General features: G+C 36.9%; 1 protein-coding gene across 1 annotated transcript in view; it reads right to left on the bottom strand.

Moving 5' to 3' along the window:
• The window catches only part of myo15b (myosin XVB), a 38003-nt gene extending 28813 nt beyond the window's left edge, over positions 1-9190 (bottom strand). The window contains exons 1-10 of the mRNA XM_044101974.1: positions 9147-9190; positions 5119-5178; positions 4964-5021; positions 3740-3864; positions 2684-2779; positions 2357-2592; positions 1098-1267; positions 951-1023; positions 658-840; positions 10-119 (exon numbers count right to left, since the gene is read on the bottom strand). Of these exons, the coding sequence (XP_043957909.1) occupies positions 10-119; positions 658-840; positions 951-1023; positions 1098-1267; positions 2357-2592; positions 2684-2779; positions 3740-3864; positions 4964-5021; positions 5119-5121 (1054 nt within the window). The 5' untranslated portion in view covers positions 5122-5178; positions 9147-9190. The remainder of the gene's footprint in view (positions 1-9; positions 120-657; positions 841-950; positions 1024-1097; positions 1268-2356; positions 2593-2683; positions 2780-3739; positions 3865-4963; positions 5022-5118; positions 5179-9146) is intronic.
• Between the last annotated feature and the right edge of the window lie 11336 nt (positions 9191-20526).

Below are 20526 nucleotides of genomic sequence, written 5' to 3'. Positions count from 1 at the left end.
AACACTTACGATCTTGTGGATAGTCTCTTCCCCAAAGGTTTCCGTCAAAGGGCGGCAGTCTGGGAGCTTGAGTGGAAGGTGCTGGTGGGATGAAATCATCAAAATCAGCAAACGGAATTCTGAAACGAGACAGACACAGAAAATAACATTTAAAGAACACTGTACGCTGAACCCTGTAGTTGATAAAGGAAAATTGTTAAGTATACGAAGTCTGATTTTGCTGGATGGGGGGATTACTATATAGCATTACTATAAAAATTCAATGTAATTTGGCTTCCCTTGTTTTTCTTTTTTCTCTGATATTTTATGACCAAATTAACCTGACTAGTTTACAAAGCCATTCAATAAGTTAGAATGTTAAGTGTTAATTTTTCTAAGTAACTCAGTTCACTGAATGACGCAAATATGATTATGTTAAAGCCTTTATTTCAGTTAATTGTGATAATGTTCTGCTTACAGCTAATTAACAATTTTAGATAATATTAAATCAGAAAAAACAAAAAACTTTTTAATACAGAAATGTGAACTAAATAAACATGTTTAATACTTGCTTAAAGGTTGTCATCTTCAAAAGGTACTGCTAGATATGAAATGAACTTGTTTGTCCTAAGGGGCAAAGGAAATAAATAAAAGTTCTGAAAATGACAGTGTTTTTACCTCTCTCCTTGGTTGCTAAATAAGTAGTCAGACTGCATGGAGGAGGGAGTCCCTGGTGCTATGGGAACTTCAGCTTCAGCTCCAGCCACCAGGTCCATGACAAAGTCTGAGCCTGCAAGGTCTGACCACCCTTCATCTGTAGCAAGAGAAACTGACCAACCTTGCACAGCCTCGGTCACCCCTCTTAAGTTACAACACCATACAGAGAGAGGAAAAATCAAGAAAGAATAAAATACAGAACAATGCAAAATAAGGCAGTTTTTATAAATATGTTTTAAGAACAACATGGCTACCTGTAATAAAGAAGCCAAGAGGCCAGCTGCTCTCCTGTGGTCCATGACTCCACTTCAGTTGTCAATATCTCATCTAATATCAGAGGAGACTTTGTTTTAAATTGATCTTTCCTGTTTAGGTTCTGCTTAGATTTTCTTTTATCTTACCATTGAAAGTGTTTACTTCCAGAAGCATCGTTCCTTTCCTCTGATTGGATGTCCACTCCAGTTGTGTGGGTGGATAGATGCGGGCAGTGGGGCTTGGGAGCTGCAGAGAGGTCAGCAGCTTGTGTTGGCATAGTGAACGATACTCTGCTGGACCATGGTCAGATACATACCTACAAGGAAATAGGCACACATTTAAAGAAAGCAGTATAAAAAAGTAATCTAGTATCTGACATATCGCACATTAAGAAGCATTTTCATAAGATATGGGAAATCAAACAAGACAAATAAGAGGTAATTTAAGTACAGGTGTGTCTATTGCAAAGATATGTTAGCTTATGTTAAAATAGACTATATAAGCAGGTTGTCTCCTTAGAATTGCATGCTCTCTATCTCTTTATCAACTTTTTCTTATTTTGAATTTTGCCTGTATCTTAGACCTTTTCAATCTAGGGTAATTTGTTTTGAAGATGCTGGGATTTTTGCTGCAGATCCCTCTTCCCTTGTTGTGGCAAACAATTATTATGATTAAAATGCTATGCACAAGCCATAAATTAAAATTAGCATTTTAATTAAAGTAACTATAAATAAATAAGACTCCATTATTATTTTGCAACAACAACAAAAAAACAAAAAAAACAAACAATTCTGGTTAGTCTGCATGACAACACAGTCATGTATCTTTTGTTCTGTTGGTTTTAATTGTTAATCAGAAATAGAAATATTAAAAATTACTTATTTCATGTGAGATTCCAAATACACAATACATCAATGTCTTTGTATTTTGACTTTTTTCTTACATCAAAAATCAAACCTTTATCAAATGCCCCGCAATCTCATTTGATTTTGATATTTGTTTTGTGCGTTCTCCTGTGAGTGTGTTGATGGTGAGACACTTTTGGAGTGTGTCTGGTGCAGAGGGAGCACATTCTGAGGAATGTAATCTCACTGCCCATCATTCATTCAGAGTCTTGCTGACTTCTGATCACTTTAATTTAAGAATTGCTCCCTTATTGTTTTCTGATTTCGAAACTTTGGCTGAAGTGGTTTGATTGTTTCATTCATTGCTTATTCGTAGCTATTGGGGCTGCAGCCTGTAGTGTTTGTTGGTGTGAAGAAAAAGTGACACTGGATGTGGATGGATGTTCAGTTTTGAATGGAAGAGAAGCATTATCATTTTAATAAATGACACTTAAAGGTAGATTATGACAGGAATTTTTTGACCTATCTGTCTAAATGATAATCTGAAGTGTAGCACCTACTTGAGCAACACTTTGTCCAGTGTTGGTGAGGGTGTGAAAGCACTCAGGCAGCAGGCCAGCAGGAGCCATCCCCTCAGACTGTCCTGTTCCTCCTTTTTGTCCAACGTGTAGTACACTAACTGAACAAGGATCTCATCCCTCAAGGCTGGCTGTTTTTGGCCTCTCTCCACTATATAATTACCCAACACCAGCTCCTGCCAGAGGCTAATATCTGATTCAGCTAAAAATCGTAAGATCTGTGGAGAGGGATGCAAAATGGCAAAGATGGATTGATGGGATGACAGTTGACAGCATACAAAAAGAAAGAACATCCAAACATCCTCATACCAGTTTGTTGATTTCCAAGGCTATTCTGGAATATTCAGGTTCCAAAGGCATGAGAGGTCTCTGGAGTGGGTATCCCTGAGGCTGGCTCCATGTATTCTGAGGGCAAAATACAGTAAGAAAATCAAGTCGAATACGTTAAATGTATATTTTTCATCCTGGGAACATATCTGCATGTATTTTTATGTATTTGTTCTCAACTTTCACCCCTTAAAACCTGTTGACTTTTTGTTTTTACCACTATCAGAATCAACAGTATAAACAGTCAGGAGACTGTTCACAATGGGTTTTTTTTTTTAAGATAAATAAATGGAGATTGATATGACTTTCACTTCCTTTGAAAAACATTTGATACATTTTTTTACATATTTTATTTAAAATCTAAAAAAGTATAGATTTTTATTAAAGCTTAAGATTCCGTCTTTCCTATGAAGTGCTGTGCAACTCTCTCAAATAGCTGTGCCATCATTATTAATAAAATCTTTCTTGTTGTAAACAGTTCTGATCTGTACTGACACACAAGCAAATTGTATAAATCTGAGTTTATTTCCTTTTGCACACATCTTCTTCTAGCAGTAGAATCTACTTGCAAATGAAACTTCCTGATTGTAAAGGGTAAAAACTATTTCAGTCAACAGAATGTAAGAATTGGACTATGACATCCTGCCTTCTTTGATGAATACATGTTATGGTAAAGAGCAAAATAATAAAAAACAGCACCAGAAATGAAAACCTCTAGTAGATCCCAGACTTTTCAGCACGAACAGCAAGAGACATTAAACCTGAATGCAAAAGTCAGGGTACCAGCGCAGACCATATTTGTACAAATATCCTTAAGCAAGAGAGATTTTCTTTTATTTAAAAGCAGAATTGGGAAGAAGAGCAGTGCAATACTCTAACTTATGTCCTCAGTAAAAGATTTTTTACCTATTGGTTTTTCTGATCCATATGATCTTGAGAAGCATTGTAAAATCTAGGTTCATTTTTATGTTTATGTTTTTATGGCAAGAAGAAGAGGAGGAATTAAAAACGTTGTCAGTGTAATCAGTGGGAACAAACCTTTAATGTGGACTTGGCAAAGCGAGAGAATGGGTATCTGTCAATGTCCTGAGGAAGGCTCAGTTTATGTTTTGCCTTCACCTGTGGAGGTGCAACTTCTGTAATCTGTGATCCATGGTGGCCCCCTAGTGGAAAAACACAGCATTGGAATTACAAGCCTATTTGTTACATAAAAAGGAACTCTTCAAATGGTTAGAACTAATTATAGAAGAAATGCAGAATGCATTAGGTCTGACCCAGAGATAAAAATCTGGATGTACAGGTAAAATTCTGTACATCCAGAATTTGCAGTAATTTGTGTTACTAATTACTGCATTAGTAACACAAATTACTTGTGTTACTAATGCAGTAATTTCTTACACCCATACTGTGTTTTTCCAGCCCAAAGAGGGTTTAAACCAGTGAAGGCAAGCCACACTGTTGCACACAGAGGCCCAGCCAAAGATGGTGTTAATGTATGCAATATGACCCAAACCAGCCTATCATGCAGGGGCAGATTTACAATTGTCAAAAGAGCCTCTAGCTGTAAACAATCACTATGTTACTGAGAGAATCCTAAGTAAGATGTAGAAAACAGATGTACCACAGATAAAAAAAATACTAAAAAGGACAACACTGGAAAATGAAATTAACTAATGCAGTAATTTCTTACTCATTATGCAAATACGCACTTTACAAATACCATGCTACCAGTCACTGAAATGAGATGCTTTTTTGGCCACATATACTCTTTAGCAGCCTCTGAAATTAAGAGCTGAGGGATACTAAGGCTCTCTCCACTCTAAACTGGAGTACTTCTTTTCTATTTCTGTCCAAATATGAAGTGAGGATTTTTAAAATCTCTTCAAACTCTTTTGATAATAGAGTTTGATATCAGAAATGGCCATTATTACAGTAAACAATTATAGGGCTCTGACTGTATTTTACTATGTACTCAAATGTTTAGCAAAGTAGTAAAAAGTAATAATTCCAGCCATACTATTTGTTCAGATTTTGCTAACATCAGGAATAAGAGAACAAACTGAGCAAATGTAGAAAATTAATAAAGAGACAAGAAACAATCTAAATACAGTATGTAATGGTAAGAATCTTCATCTGATTAATAGGATCACCAAGCCAGAACCCTTGGTTGGTGTGATTTCCTGTGATATTATATGAACCCTACACAACTGGTGCACAATGTTGTTTAAAATCAGTTTTCGAATAGCTTTTTTCAAAACTTACCTGCTGCACTGCGGAGTCTGGCAGACAGCTCAGCAGGTATCTCTAACATCCCTACATCCTAAACAAAATACAGTCTTTTTTTATCAAAGTTAAAAATAAAAAACTTGAAGAAATAAATAAAGCAGAGAAATAATTTGCTCCTATTATCCTCTTACCATCCCTGACGAGATGAGCGTTGTCTTTTTAGTTGTTTTACCTTTGTTCTTGTGTAATTCCTGAAATCAACAAACATGAATCCTCAATTTGTAATCCTAAATCCTAATCCTCGTTTAATGTTCTTCATCTCAGACTTGCTGCTAACCCGCTGCAGGACTCCTTATGTGCGAGATTGTATTATTTGCGTACTTTAGTGATCTTTGTCCCCAATCACTGTCTGAGGAGTGTTTTCTGTCATACCTATTCTTAGGTACAGGTGCTGTTATATACTTGTGTTACACCCATAATGCTTTAGTCCCTCCTCATGCAGTAAGTCACACAGTTCCAAAAGTCCAGCAATGCTGTCATTTTATCAGAACATTTACAAGTGACAGAAAGAACACTGTACAATGTGTGAGGGTAGCTCCAGCAAATATCAATATTGGTTTTATCCAGAGTTTACAGTGTTGGTACTTTTTTGAATATATTCAAAAAACTATAAGCTTTACTGTGTACAAAGTACAACAGCAGTGTTTTTACTGCTGTTAATATTGATGCATAATTCAGTATTTGCATAGTCTAACATAAAATTCAGAAAAGATTAAAACATGAATGTATGCTCCTATTGATGAAGAAACAATGTTTCCACTAAACAAACACAAAGATTGCATAAGACTGCTTTGTTATTTCTGAGGTTGCTTTCAGAAAAACAACACATTATCAAACCAAAACCATGTTTTATCAACATGAGCAGACAAACTGATTGTCAGATTCTAATATTATAATATTGGAATTACATGGCATGAGAAAGGAAGAATAATTCAGAAAGAAGAAGAGAGAACTGTAAGAAAGAAAAAAGGAAGGATAAAAGCAATTATAAAATAATTACGTCAATTATAGTACAATAAAGATCATGTAAAATCTACTATACAAAAGGAAATATTCATAACTTTTTGAATAAATTGTGTAATTCTTGCAAACAATTACTCAATCAAGAACTTTTTATCTCTATTAATCGATTCCTTGTTTATATTTAGCTGCCTCTTACTGACAATTTATAGGTTTAATATTATTGTCATCACTATTATTACTTGTTATTTTAATTTCTTCACATGCTGACAATATTCACCATAATTGCTTACACACTCTTTCAGACACACCCTGGCCTCAGAGTGTGGCCCCAGTTACCCGCCTCTGGGTGAGGGAATGGCTGTATTCATCATAAGGGGTCTTTGGGCTGCACATTGTCTGATCCCTCATCTGTCTGCCTAGAGTGACTCTACCAGGGGCACGAAGCCCCTGACAGCATAGCTCCTAGGATCACTGGGACATTCAAACCCCTCCACCATGCTAAGGTGGCAGCCCATGGAGAGGCAATAAAAGATATTGCATATTGTAATTAAATCTGCTTTTTGGCTTCACGTCAGATCTACCAAATGTTTTCAAGATTAATTCTAGAATTACCATATAAAAACTGATCTTTCATTTTGCTATACATTGGTAAACTCCATTAAAACATATGTAAAATAACTGCATTATGAGTTGTCAAATGGCAACATTCACCCCCTGAAACATGTCAAGAAGGCATCTCACTATTATGTGGTGGAGAACAATGAGTCAAAATAGCTACTTCTGTCTCACTGCAATCTGAAGAAATGGAGACTTGCATGGCATAAGACTGAGTAGGGGAAAAAAAATACAGTTTTCTTCAAACAAATTATCCAAATCAAGAAAATTGTCATTATTTGTCCTACAACTTGGAGACACATGTTCTTAATCATTTTTAAATTATGTATGCATTATTCATATTAGAATGAATAAGGCATATTCATTATAATATGCATTATAATCCATATAATGGATTATATGGATTATAATCCATATAATTATAAGGATTATAATGGATTAATATATGGATTAGTACAGACTGCAGTCTGTAAAGCCTGCATAAAACTGAACCAAAAATATAGCAACACCATTTATTTCTACCAGAGACCAAAAAAAACTATAAATAACACTCCTAAAAACACAAAGCACTGTTATTCTAAGTACATTTTGAGATGTAACAACCTCCAATGACATTAGTGAATGCTGTTGCCCAAGATCACGTTACGGAGCTTCGTTACTGAGCTAAGACTAAGGCTCATAGCTCAGAGTTCAAGTCTCATAAAACAATAAGGGAAACCTCAAATCCTGACTGGTAAAAGTGAAGCCAAATGACATATGGTTAAAGATATTAACCTCATTTAGCTACTTAAAACACATTGAAACAGATTTAGAGGATGTATCAGACCTTGGTGAGAATAGAAAAAAAGAGTCACAGAGAGAAAGGAAATTCTTTCCAGTGTCTTGAAATCTGATGAAGACAAGTCTCTTCCTTATTAACCTTGAGTGTATAGAGTAAAATTGTTGAAATGAAATAAAAAACTTGCTGAAAACATTTCATGCCCATATCAATGACAAAACAAAGAATAAAGCACCCTACCTGGTGAAACTGTGAAGTCAGACGCCATATGGGCAGGTTTTAAAGAACAGAAGGAGAGAGGCAGTGCTGCTTCAAATTTCACCATGGTAGGTTAAAGTCCAAGATGAGAGTGTAGCCGAGTGTGTAGTCAGGGTGTGTATGCACACACAGGTAACATGATTAATGCAAGATAAGAATGGTAGTTAAAAGAAATAGATTAGTTTTTAAAAGAAAATTATTACTAAAGATTAAACATATGGGTTAAACACACCCTGATGGAAAACCCCTTGATATTAATCATATTTTACTGGCTTAAATAAGGATAACAAAAATATTTAATTGAATCAAATTTTCACCCAAATCTTAACCAGACAGAGCAAAATGACAAGACCTATTAATAAAACACAGAATTCCCAATCTAATTATTGTTAAAAAGCAGTTAAAACCTACACACTAAACACTGTATTACCCAATTTAAGATCTTTAACAGATAAATAGTTTTTTTTGTAAATGACTTTATTGTCAAACAGAAACTAAATCTTATGATTTTAACTGAAACAGAGGACCATGTTTCAGTTAAAAGTACCTAAAGCTACCCCTAATTTTACAAGTGTAGAATAAACAAAAAGAGGGGTGGAGTTGCCTTTTTATGAGGAACTGCAGCTCAGCAAAAGATCATTTGGAAACTTAAATTCATTTGAATATGTTGCTGTCCAGTCCAAATCTTATATTTGTGGAATATTTTCCATCTATAGAACTCTGAAAAATCTACTTAGTTTTCTATTCAGGTTTTATAAATTACACCATAAAAAGTTTCCGACAGCAGATGCAATTGATATCTTTTTGAAGTTACAGTATAATTTGATTAAGAAGCCAAATAACCAAGTCACCACACTGAACTGCAAAGCTGAAAGCCTCAAATGAGATGATAGCAGACACTCTTTAAAATAAGAACACTTCTGAAAGATTTTAAGATATCTATTTACAAATGTACATTAATATGAATTGATATTATATTGTTAGGTAAAAAAGAACAATATGTTGATAAGCTTTACCAATTCTTTTTATAATGGAGTTAAACAGTTTTTTAACTCCAACGTCCAAGGGAAACGTTGTCACAAACAACGTTTGCCTTATTGTTTTGGACATTATGGTGCAAATCCAGGGCAATATACACCGTATAGCTATACATATATGACGGAATTATCATCACTATACTCTTCTGTTTAGAACAGTAAATGGAAAAAAAATAAAGAATATCAGACAATAAAAGTGAAAGCTAAGGTCTAATGAAAAAAAAAAGACTCAAGGAAATGATTCAAACAAAAAAATCAGCCAATATTGTAAAACAAAATAAAAAAAATGAATAAAGAAAAATGAAGGAATAAAATAATTACACTTTGGTCTCAGAGGGTTCTTATCTTTGTCAGAGGCATGCTATGTCCTTAACTGTGAGGAGCAATAAAACTGGGTTGCATAACAGGCAAACAGAATTTATAATGCAATAAAACTTGAAAACATGAGGTTGCCTGGAAGGTTTGGCATTGATTTACCAGGATAGAGTGCTTCTTTTGTGTCACTTACCTTTCTCCAATGGTGCCTCTTAACTGTGTTTCTAGTAATTAGCATCACAGCCCAAAACTGGGTGAAGGACTGCCTCAAACGCTTGTAGTACTTCCTAAAAGTGGAAATATCCAGAGACTCTTAAGAGGAAATTCACAAAGCAGGTGCAATTATTTTTGCAATGGATTCAAAAACAGAAACAATTCTAGCAGATTGGGAAAGCTTCTATCTATTCTTTTTTTTAACTGTTTTTAATCAGTACTCAATAATGTTTTTGAACATAAAAAAGAAATATAACTAATGTAGGTCTGAGCAGTCTTTCATAGAAAACTGTGCCAGGAATCAAACCCAGGAACCTTTGCTTTTTTTTGTCAGGACGTCCAAAATGTTTGTTAGAGCCATGGTCCAAACCCAACAGGAAGTTGGCCATTTTGGATTAAAGCATCCATTTTGTCTCTTTTGCACATGTTGTATTTGGGCAAACTCCTCCTGCAGGTTTTGACATACAGACTTCACAATCACTCAGCTCAATCTAGGCCAGTGGTGTCCAAAGTTGGTCCTCGAGGGCCGGGATCCTACATGTTTTAGTTCTCTCCTTAATTTAACGCACGTGAATCAAATGATGATCTCATAGAAGGCCTAAGAAGAACATTGACTTGCTGAAGAAGTTGTTACTACCACCAGGGAGATAAACCAATCCTCAAAGACAGACTTTGGGCACCACTGGTCTAGGCCATTGAAGATCAAAAGTTATGAAATCTTTTTGATGCACCAAAGTCTGGGCGTGGCAAAGCCTCAAAGTCGGACCATTTGTCATAAAATATCAAGGTGGAATAACTTCCACATACAATCTCCCAGCTGGATCACACTTTTGGTATGACATAGCAGACTCATCACATTCACATGGTCAATTGGTGACACCACCTTAGCTCCAACCCCTTCCAATAGAAAGTCACATGTTATGCTGCTGAATGTCTTCCTTTACTCTTTGATTCATACAAATTTAAAACCATGTCTGATAACATTCATTAGCATGATGCTGAATTATTCTGTCAACATTGTGGCGGCAGAATGCTAAATTTCAATCCCTCGCCATTTGCATACGGTTGGTTCTAAATCACACATGCATCTAATGATTTAACTAAACTGAATGTGATTCACCTTTGTTAGCTTCTAAAGAGGACAATCGGAATATACTGAAATTTGACTCTTTTGCCCCGCTTGTTTTTTCCAACAATTATGTCATCCTTACCCATGATTCGATCTGCACCAGATTTTCTGTGCCTCATCAGTGATGTGCATCATCAGTGCTCGACACATGGGTGTGGTACATTAATAACATCACCAAAGCCCCACCCACTCAGAGAAGACACTGAAGATTATCGGGCAAGTCCTTCTGCTCTCGTATGATATGACTGAAACTGTATACACTAACTCTTTATAACCACACATGACCTATTTCTTGGAAGGAGTAGGAGGATGATAGGTTATTTTGTTTGTTTATGGACAATGTGCAGCTGGCTCCACCACAGCTCTCACATTGCACAGTTCATAAAAAGTTTTGTCATTCAAACGTGTTGAATCCATCCCATGGTAACTCAAAGTTGAATTATGGTCAAAAAGATTAATTTTTGCTTCAGGTCCTCTTCGCCTGCCCACTCCCCTCTTCGTCCTTGAGTTCTGTATCAGAATATTTTATTGAGTGGGGGTTTATTATGTTTTAAATTAAGCACTACATGTGGAGAACAGTGGGTTAAGATTGTTTTCTGTACATTTTCTTATTCATCTTTAAATATTATTGCTGACTATGCATATGTTGACACAAAAACATCTACAAATCACTACAAGCAGTGGAGCAGACCATCCTCCCTTTTGTCATTAGTGGTTTGTCCCAATCACACACCCCCCTTTGTGTTGGCTGTTTTGCAACCAGCTTCTGAATTGAATTAGACTCTGAGCACTTTTGCTGTACATTCGGCAATTTTACTTCTATCTTAACTGTGTTTATTGAAAAATAACTGCATTGTTTTGTATCTAATTGGCAAAATTTTGTGGGATTTGAATTTTTGGTCTGGGGGAGCTTGACCATACAATGGCTGCTGCAGCCCTAAATTTTAAATATTTATTTCCACATATTTATTTTATGTGTTTACTGATATGCTTAGATGTGTCTCTTCCAGAACAGCTGATTCAAATGACTGCATGACCTCTTCTTCAGCCATCAAAGGCTGTTAATACGCCGCAGATTGAATCCAGGTGTGTGGAAGAAGGGAAACGCCTAAAACATGTAAGGCAGGGGGTCTGAAAAACTGATCTAAACCTACTAAATACTGATTCAATCTTTTGATTATTGAATTGGTAACTGGATAAACAGAACTGGACTATTACTTCTTTTGTGGGATTTTTATCACTATGTGAGCATTTTTGAATGAATTTAGTCATTAACTTAGTTGGAAATGTTTGTTGTTAAAATTGAACAATTTATTTGATGGAAGTTTGTCTTATATATATTGTAAAAATATTTTCCAAGTACAATACAAATCACATTTTGCACTATTTTTCTGTCTCTAGTGTGTTAAATACATGGTCCTCCATGAGTTGTATCTTTAGCTCTTCTGAAAAACAGGCATTTACTTTAAATATTGATTGAATCAACATTGATATAGTGTCAGTTATGGTTGAAACCCCCACTTTGATTTGACGTGTAAGTCACTGACCACCTTCAATATAATTTCAATGTCAAATTTTAATATGGATTCAGTGTGTCTGCCTAATGTTGTTTCAACATTGATTCACTATCTGGGATAGCTCTTCTGTAAAATAATCCACTTCAATTTCTCAGAAAAGCCACTCCCAAATATAAGGAGCTTGATGCTCCAACACCTGAATAAGACGCCAACGTCTCCTCTGATGACTGATAGATGAGCACCAGTGCAGAATGATGAATATATTTCATGTAACTTTGCATCTGTCCCTGCCATGATTTTTAATGAGTTATTAAGTAAACAGCCTTAACAGCTATTAACTCCGATAGGTCAGATTAAAAAAAAAAAAACAACACTCAAGACCTGCCCCTGGACTTGTACTGAAGTGGAACGAAGACTTATTTGAATATTCAGCAAATACACCGCTTAGTGGATGGCTTCCGGAATGGCGAGAGAATTGATGATGGCAGTGGCGTTCCTGCAGATGCCATAAGGCTGGATCGGTGCTGAGCTTGCAGTTTTAATATTAATCTTGTAATTATGTTTATTGTTTTGATTTTGAAAATTATGTTGGCGAAGACCACTTATTGCATTTTTTAAATTGCTTTATGTTGTTTATTTCACACTAACTTCAATGGATTTTAAAATCCAGGAAATATTGTTTAAATGAAGATGACGTTTTCTGAAAATTAAGCATTTTACATATTGTATGCTTAAGAAATATTTAGTAAAAAAAAAAAAAAATCTACTTGCATACCTAGCCTGATGTCCTCGGATGTGACTCTGGAGAATAATTGCTTTTTGTTTGAAAAACTTGAAATTTTTTCTACAGAGGAAGCCCCTGATGTTCCTCTGGATGGTGACAGCTGCCCATGTCTGAGTGCTGTTCCATTTGTCCTCCAACCTCTGGTACAGAAACTCTTTAAGAAACACCTATGGACCCATTCAGCAAATGAGAAAAATACAGAAAAATCATTTTAGTAAGTTAGTTTATTAAACGAAACAAGTTAAATCTGTTACACATACACACTGTTGTTTTCAAGCTTTTATTTCTGTCAACTATAATGAGTGACCCGATACAACTAATAAACATATTACTTAATTTCATAGATTAGAATGTTTGATCAGACAAAAAAAATCAAAAATATTTTGTCATGAGGCCCATGATTCCTGGCGGCGCCCCTGAGAGGTGGGTGGGCTGTGTGAGATTATCAACCATTTAGCATAATTAGCTTTAGTTCCACAGACTACTGTTTCCCTTCATTTCACTAACATTTAATGAATGGAGGAAATAATTTAACAACATATGGTCTCTGTTCCTCATACCACACTTGGCCACAGGTGAATTAGTCAACAATAACTCTAACCCTGATACCAGCATAAATCCTCAGCCCTGTCCCAGTGAAAGGGTGAGCATCATTACAGGGAATCTATGTGGATTTTTCCTGTCTCTCTGCTCTTTTTATAGTTACACAACAAAAACAATGTATTTATTATTCACAGAAATCCAAACAATCTTTATAAAATTTTCCATTAGCACATAGCACTAAAACCATCCTCCTGGTTCTGATTGGTTGTTTTTGATCAGAACAATGCATTTTTTTAGACAGCAGTAGCTGCTCAGGGAGGAGGTTGAGGAGATTAATCCTTTCATCTGTTTCATAGCAAACTGTCACAACAAGGTGACAACTTTAACAAATGTGTAAAAAACATATTTTTTTATTAAAGTTATATTCTGCAGCTTGAACAAAATACAACAATGTAGCATTTTTTTAGAAGTCTGGATTGCTTCATGTATATTTTGCATATTGCCTGTGACTTGCTGGTGGGGAGAGACATTTCTGTAAGCTAAAATTAATTTTTTTAAAATGTAAGCAACCTATTTGCATGTGGTATGTGGACTGTTGCATGTAAAATTCACTAGCAGTGAATATTGTGCTAGTAGATAGATAGATAGATAGATAGATAGATAGATAGATAGATAGATAGATAGATAGATAGATAGATAGATAGATAGATAGATAGATAGATAGATAGATAGATAGATAGATAGATAGATAGATAGATAGATAGATAGATAGATGGATAGATAGATGGATAGATGGATAGATGGATGGATGGGTGGGTAGGTGGGTGGGTGGGTGGGTGGGTGGGTGGGTGGGTGGGTGGGTGGGTAGGGGTGGGTGGGTGGTTGGGGGGTTGGGTGGGTGGGTGGGTTGGGTGGGTTGGGTAGGGGTGGGTGGGTTGGGTTGGGTTGGGTTGGGGTTGGGTGGGTTGGGTTGGGTTGGGTTGGGTGGGTGGGTTGGGTGGGTTGGGTTGGGTGGGTTTGGATGGATGGATGGATGGATGGATGGATGGATGGATGGATGGATGGATGGATGGATGGATGGATGGATGGATGGATGGATAGATAGATAGATAGATAGATAGATAGATAGATAGATAGATAGATAGATAGACTCAAGAAATTGTGACAGCAGCTGTGAAGATAGTGTAATAGTGTGTGGCAGTGACACAACATTTTCAACTTCAGCAATTCCACCGTCATTTAGGGTTTTATTTGCGTAAGCTGATGAGAGTCCCTCCTCAACAGCTAGTGTTCGTTTCCCTGATAGTATGATCCATCAGTAGAGTAGCCTGGATTGTTATGATCAGAATAGTAGTCAGCGACGACACATAGGTGGAGGTGCCATAAATTTCTGGTCCTGAAACAAGACATGTTTTCATTGAGGGCTTAGGCTCCTCCGCCTCCATTCATACGAGTGTCTCCCAGGTGATTGGCAACGTCCTCTACTGTCCTCATTGTAGAAACCACTGAAACATAAATACTTTTCACTGCTGGCCCTGAAAGAAGGGAAACCAGATCTTTATCCCCTGCTGTATAGATTGTCATTTTGACTGTGCCCAGATCGGTGCCCATGCTCAGGGGAGGGCTGGCGAAACTGTCTTGTTGGTGAATGTGAATCTCTGTTATCCAACTTCAGTTTCAGTGTCCCTAGTTCTGTACTGAGGTCCTTGACAGTACTAGTGAAGTCTTGTATGACAGTTTTCAGATGCGATTGTTTGCTGGAAACAGTATTTACAGAAGGGGGTGTGCTTACATCTTCTGCTGCAGCACCTGGCAATACTGGTGATATTAAATGAGCAGCCTGACAAGTCCGCTCTGCTCCTGCTGCAATCTCAAAAGCCTCCTGATACGTATTCACCCCACTCTCGTCGCACTTGATCTGTATCCAGATCCTGATTCAAACCAGCAATGAAATGTAACATTTTCATGTACTCATTTTTCTCAAAATCAGGGAATGCCTCTTTCACTAGAAGACATATATCTGCAACATAGACTTCCATCGCTTCATTTGGCAGCTGATAAAGTGCATTGGGAAAAGTCTGAAATGAGGCAATGACATCCTTCTGGTCAAATATGTCCTGGAGATGCTTTTTGGTAGCCTCAAATGAACTTTGTGTCCCCTTGGGTAAATTGTCCCACACTACGAAAAGCACAGGCGGCAACAGTGTAGGTAATTCCAGGACAAGATTAGTGTTTTTATAACAAGCTAGCTGAATAACCCCATACCAGTGAGCCCACAGTGTAAAGGATTCATGTCCGTTGTTGCAGAAGGACAGAGGGAATGGGATTCCCCTGTTCGAAGCAACTGGATTGCGTTGGTATCCCCGTTGCAATGGTGCCTGATACTAATGAAGTATATTTAAACTTTTGACCTTGAAGAAAGTCATAAAAATTGCCTTAAAAAAATCTGATTATGTCATTATTCTGGTATAATAGCAAATAGTAAAATGTTGGTAATCCTAATTTACACATAAGACACTGTGAACAAACGCATATAGTTTCATATAGTTTTTTTTATGTAAATTTCTGGTGTTAACTGTATCTGCTTTAAGGTCGTCATATTCAGAAGGTATTTTTAATCTGACAAAAATTAGAATTCAAATGACAATTTACAATTGTAGAAAGTCAATAAATGAACTTTGTTTTAATTTCATCAGCAAGGATAAGAGTTTTATTACCTTGGTGTGCCCTAGCTGGTACTGTCCCTCTTCAGCATCAACCATGTTGAGCAGATTTACTGACAGCTCTGTCTCTGACAAGCGGCTGGACTGTTGGGTCAGAAGAAATCCATATCTACAACAGAGTAGTAAGAACAGTTACTTAGATCAGTGGTGCTCAACCCATTTTCCTCAAAGTGCCCCTTTCTTCCAAGTCAACCTGGGTGCCCTCAAACCCTTGTTGTTTACCACCTCTCCCAAAAGCACACTAAACCATAATCTCTTTATAATAATAATAATAATCATCATCATCATCATCATCATCATCATCATAAACAGTGGTTGTTGGTCGGTCAGGTCCTCCACCCATTCCTATGTTACAATCTCCTTAGCTGAGAATCTGGAAGTTCTACAACAGAAGGTGGCATGAAAGATCTTGCTTGGGATCTTGCCAGGTATGGTACATCTCAGTCTCCTCTTGTGCTGCCATAGTCAGTGATGCTGTGTTGTCCTACCTTTGCCAGCCATTTACATGTTTTGATCATATCAGTCATTTCAGCCATCTGTTGGTGGCATATCCCTTAATGGTTTTTTCAGTCCCTGTTTTTCCAGTTTCCTGCTTTCCAATGTCTGAGACATTCACTGAGGGCATCTTCGTCTTGGATGGCGGCTCTGCTGTTCACCAGACTGCTGCCTCCTTCTGTGTCAGGCTATAGCATCCACAGCCTGTGGATACTGGACTTGGGGTGGAGTACACCATGCATGGTGAGTAGATTTTGTGTTTTAAGATCTATGATCTGAATTTCCTACTTTGGGCAACTTATTACCCCAGCAGGGTATCTGATAACCACAAAGGCATAGCTGTTTGCCCAGTTCTTCCCTTTTGGGAGTGCAAATTCCTCTCTTTGTCACAATCCAGCCACATTTCTCCAGGCCACGACATACTGATGTCCCTACTTTAGATGGTGAGGATAAGTGAGCAAATGTCTCACTCACTATTAAAGTATAGCTTGATGTCATCCACGTGACTTTCAGTATCCATAGCTAGTTCTGTTGTTTATTTGGCTGAGAAGGTTTAGCTCCATCTAGATGCCACATTTCTAATTGGTGATTTTTTTATCTGTCAAGCTTCCATGTGAAGAGACAGGTTATTGGCCAGTGTTTGGATAGGATTGCTCCCTTGTGAGGATCTTTCATTGCAAGGACTGTGTGGCCCTCCGTCATCTAAGGTGGGTCCCATTTTTCAACAATTGGTTAATTTGTTCTACTAGGCTGACAAAGAAATATCAATTTGAGCCAGTAGGTGTAGATCACCCACCAGGCTTGGTGCTGTTCAGTTCTTCATAGCGGAGACTCTTTGTTGGATGTCTGCAACAAAGACATCCAACATGAGCATCACATAAACTCCAGTGATGCTCACTAGAGTTTATGCATTGAGGTTAGTGTGGTCTGCTCTTTGGCCTATTAGCTGTTGTGCTTCATTGCTACATAATGCTTCCTTCTTCCCAACACATTTCTAATATTCTTCAGTCTTCAGTCTTGGTGGGTTCAGTTATGTATTATACCCTGCCACTGGGAGTACACTTAGCTGGTTCGGTGACAAGCAGCTCGTTTATTCATCTGGATTTTCTCCTATTCATTCTTGATGTAAGGGTCGCCTTGAGCTTACATGTCTCTGGCTAGGTCTATGATGTCACTTGCAGTGTTTGTCACATCCAACCTAAAATCTTGGAAGATATCAAGTCTTTTACAGGGTTTTGTCATTTTTTACAAAAAAGCACTGAATCCTGCCTTAGACATGTAAGTAGTGCTGAATGGAACTCACATCAGTGTGTGTTTGGTTAGTCTGCAAATATGTATTTGTTGACAAGACACAAATGTTCATTTTCTTGGAATGTTGTTTTTGATAGAGAATCGGTTTGGAGATCACAAAGCTCCTCTTCATAGCCAAAGTGTTCCACGTCTTTGAAAGTGGAAATATAGGACTTCATCACTCATGTTTCTCTTGACAAATACGTATTCATGTTGACAAAGCAGCTTTTCAATTCTTCACAGAGCATGTTAATGTGCTGAATAAACCCTGTGCGTAAAGATGCACAAATAGTGCTATCTGACTGCTTCAGTGGCAACTACTGCTACTCTTTTATCGACATTTATTCAACCCAGTATTCCAGTTTGTACACAAAACTGATCACCTTCCTTGCACTGCAATTTAATACATCAGCTTGTTTGCCTTGCCTGCCTGTTAAATTCTTCCTTACTCACTGTTTGTGGTGCTAAGGGTCTCTGTCAAATGGTCTCTTACTAAAATTGGTTAAATTGTCTTGACAGGAAGACTAGGCAGAGGAGAACCAGCTTGTTCTAACATGACATATACAGGTGGATGTGTTATTGGATACATGGAGTAAATGGAAGCCAATGTGGCTGACTATTTTGTTCATTGAAGACACTAAGAATTTGTATTTATTTGGTCTTTTGGTAACGGAATTTCTGCTGTTTGTAGTTGGCAGCTACTTGGCATTTTGGAAAATTCAGAAGATGTTGGAAGCAGTTTGGTCCTTGTCAAATTGCCTGACCAGTGTGATCGTTTGGGCCGACTTGTGAATGGTCAGACTAACATACCACAAGCTGGATGGAATTTTGCAGAGATTCACAGGTCAGCTTTGGATTCTGGAGCTTGCTTGGGATGGAATTGACCTTGGAGAAGTTACTAATTTGGTTTTATTTTTATGCTAATGATAGGGACCTATGCACATTGTACACACATACACCCTTCATGGCTATAAACACACCCTCCCTGAACTCACTGGACCCCCATTATTAAGTTGTGCAGAGGTGTTTTGCAGCATATGACATGTTTTTTCCCCCCCTTATCCTATCTGATGTTGTCATGTTATCATTTGGGTTTTATTTTTGTTTTTGTAGTTGAGGGCAGTGCCCCCCTTAGGGTGAAGTTATTTGGTCAATTCTATCCTGCACAGTATTTTTTGGGAGCAGCACAATTTTCACTTTATCCTCTGCAAGCGCTCCATACATCAGTTTCCCAAATTTCAGGCTGGATAAGCTCTTTTTAGCCTTAAAAGCAACTATTCAAAAAAATTATGTATGGTTTTATGCAATTTGCTACCTGACTTAGCTCATGTACGTAGTTCAAATGACTGCTTTGACTATGTCACTGATGCGGTATTTAAATACGTGGGGAAAACAAGGTTATTTTGCCAACATTACTAAGACAACTCAAATTATTAAACAGAATAATTTATGTGAGTAAACCTAATCTGTACTTTTAGTTTGCACAATTTTGACTGGCCAAAGTTTCCAGTTTAAATACGTTTTTTTGTTTTGTAGTTGAGGGTGTAGATATTTCTTTTAAAGTTACCAAACAAGCTACAAATTTCTACCAACCTAAATGGACAGTGTTCAATTTCTTTGGCTATTATCACAGGTGATGCTGTGGTCAGGTTTTACTGTATGTGTGTGTTAGTACCTCTGAATGAAGCATGAATACTGAATCCTGATAGGGAAACCTTCTTTTCGGATGTGAATTGTCTCCAGTACGCCTGAGTGTCTCAGCTGAAGAGACATATAGTCTATATCAAAGATCCCAGGACGCTGACAAAAGACACATTAGATACATCACTCAGTCACATTTCAACAGTTCATCAATTCTGTTGCTTACAAAACTACAGCCATTTAATCATCAAATCTTTAGTATTCTATATTTCTATGCTGTGCTCAGTTCAATTTATAAATACTTTATCAATGTTGATACATTTTCTCCACTATAGTAAATATAATTCTAGATTACTAAATATGACATAAATATATGTTTATAAAATCTATTGCATTAACAAGCAAGAGTGGACCACTGTCTACTGTAATGGAAGTTTGCTAGTCATTTTACATGAACAACAAGAAAGAGGAACCTAAGTGATAACACAATAGCTTCCATGTTGTTTCCCATGTGAGATGTAGCAGATGCTTTTTAGATTTAGCATTTAGCAGTGTTGAATTAAAAAGCCATAAAAATGAAACGATCTGAAAACAAACTTGAGTTACTTCACATAATTAGGCTCGGCACATCCATATTCAGTTATAAGGCATGTTGCTATGTACATTTCGACTGTACAGCATAAGCTAAATGAAATGTTTAATATTATAGTCATTTTTACCTTCACAAAATTTGGCTTCAGACAACGGATGATGGTAGTGTTGCATCTAAGAGTGTAAAAAGAACATTTGGATTAGTCTCTCAGGTAGAAGGATAACGTTTAAATCAAGATAAAGACAGTATTATCTGACCCTGAACTGAATCCTTTCTTAGCAATTGCTACATTTTTACTAAATTAAAATTGAGGAAATATAAATAATTCCTGCAACTATTTACAATTTGCTTACTCACAGCGGGTATGGAAAGTATTCAGACCCTGTTTCATTGTAGCAATTTGCTAAAGACAAAAAATTGTATGTTATTTTATATGAATGTACACTCAGCAGCCCATCTTGACAGAAAAAACAGAAATGCAGAAATCTTTGCAAATTTCTTTAAAAAGAAAAACTGAAATATCACACAGTCAAGTATTCAGACTCTTTGCTCAGTATTGAGTAGAAACAGCCTTTTAAGCTGGTGCAGCCATGAGTCTTCTTGGGAATGATGCAACAAGTTTTTCACACCTGATTTTGGCCATTCT

The sequence above is a fragment of the Gambusia affinis genome, linkage group LG20 (genome assembly GCF_019740435.1).
Source record: "Gambusia affinis linkage group LG20, SWU_Gaff_1.0, whole genome shotgun sequence".
Taxonomy (NCBI): Eukaryota; Metazoa; Chordata; class Actinopteri; order Cyprinodontiformes; family Poeciliidae; genus Gambusia; species Gambusia affinis.
This window is presented reverse-complemented; position numbering and strand designations above follow the sequence as displayed.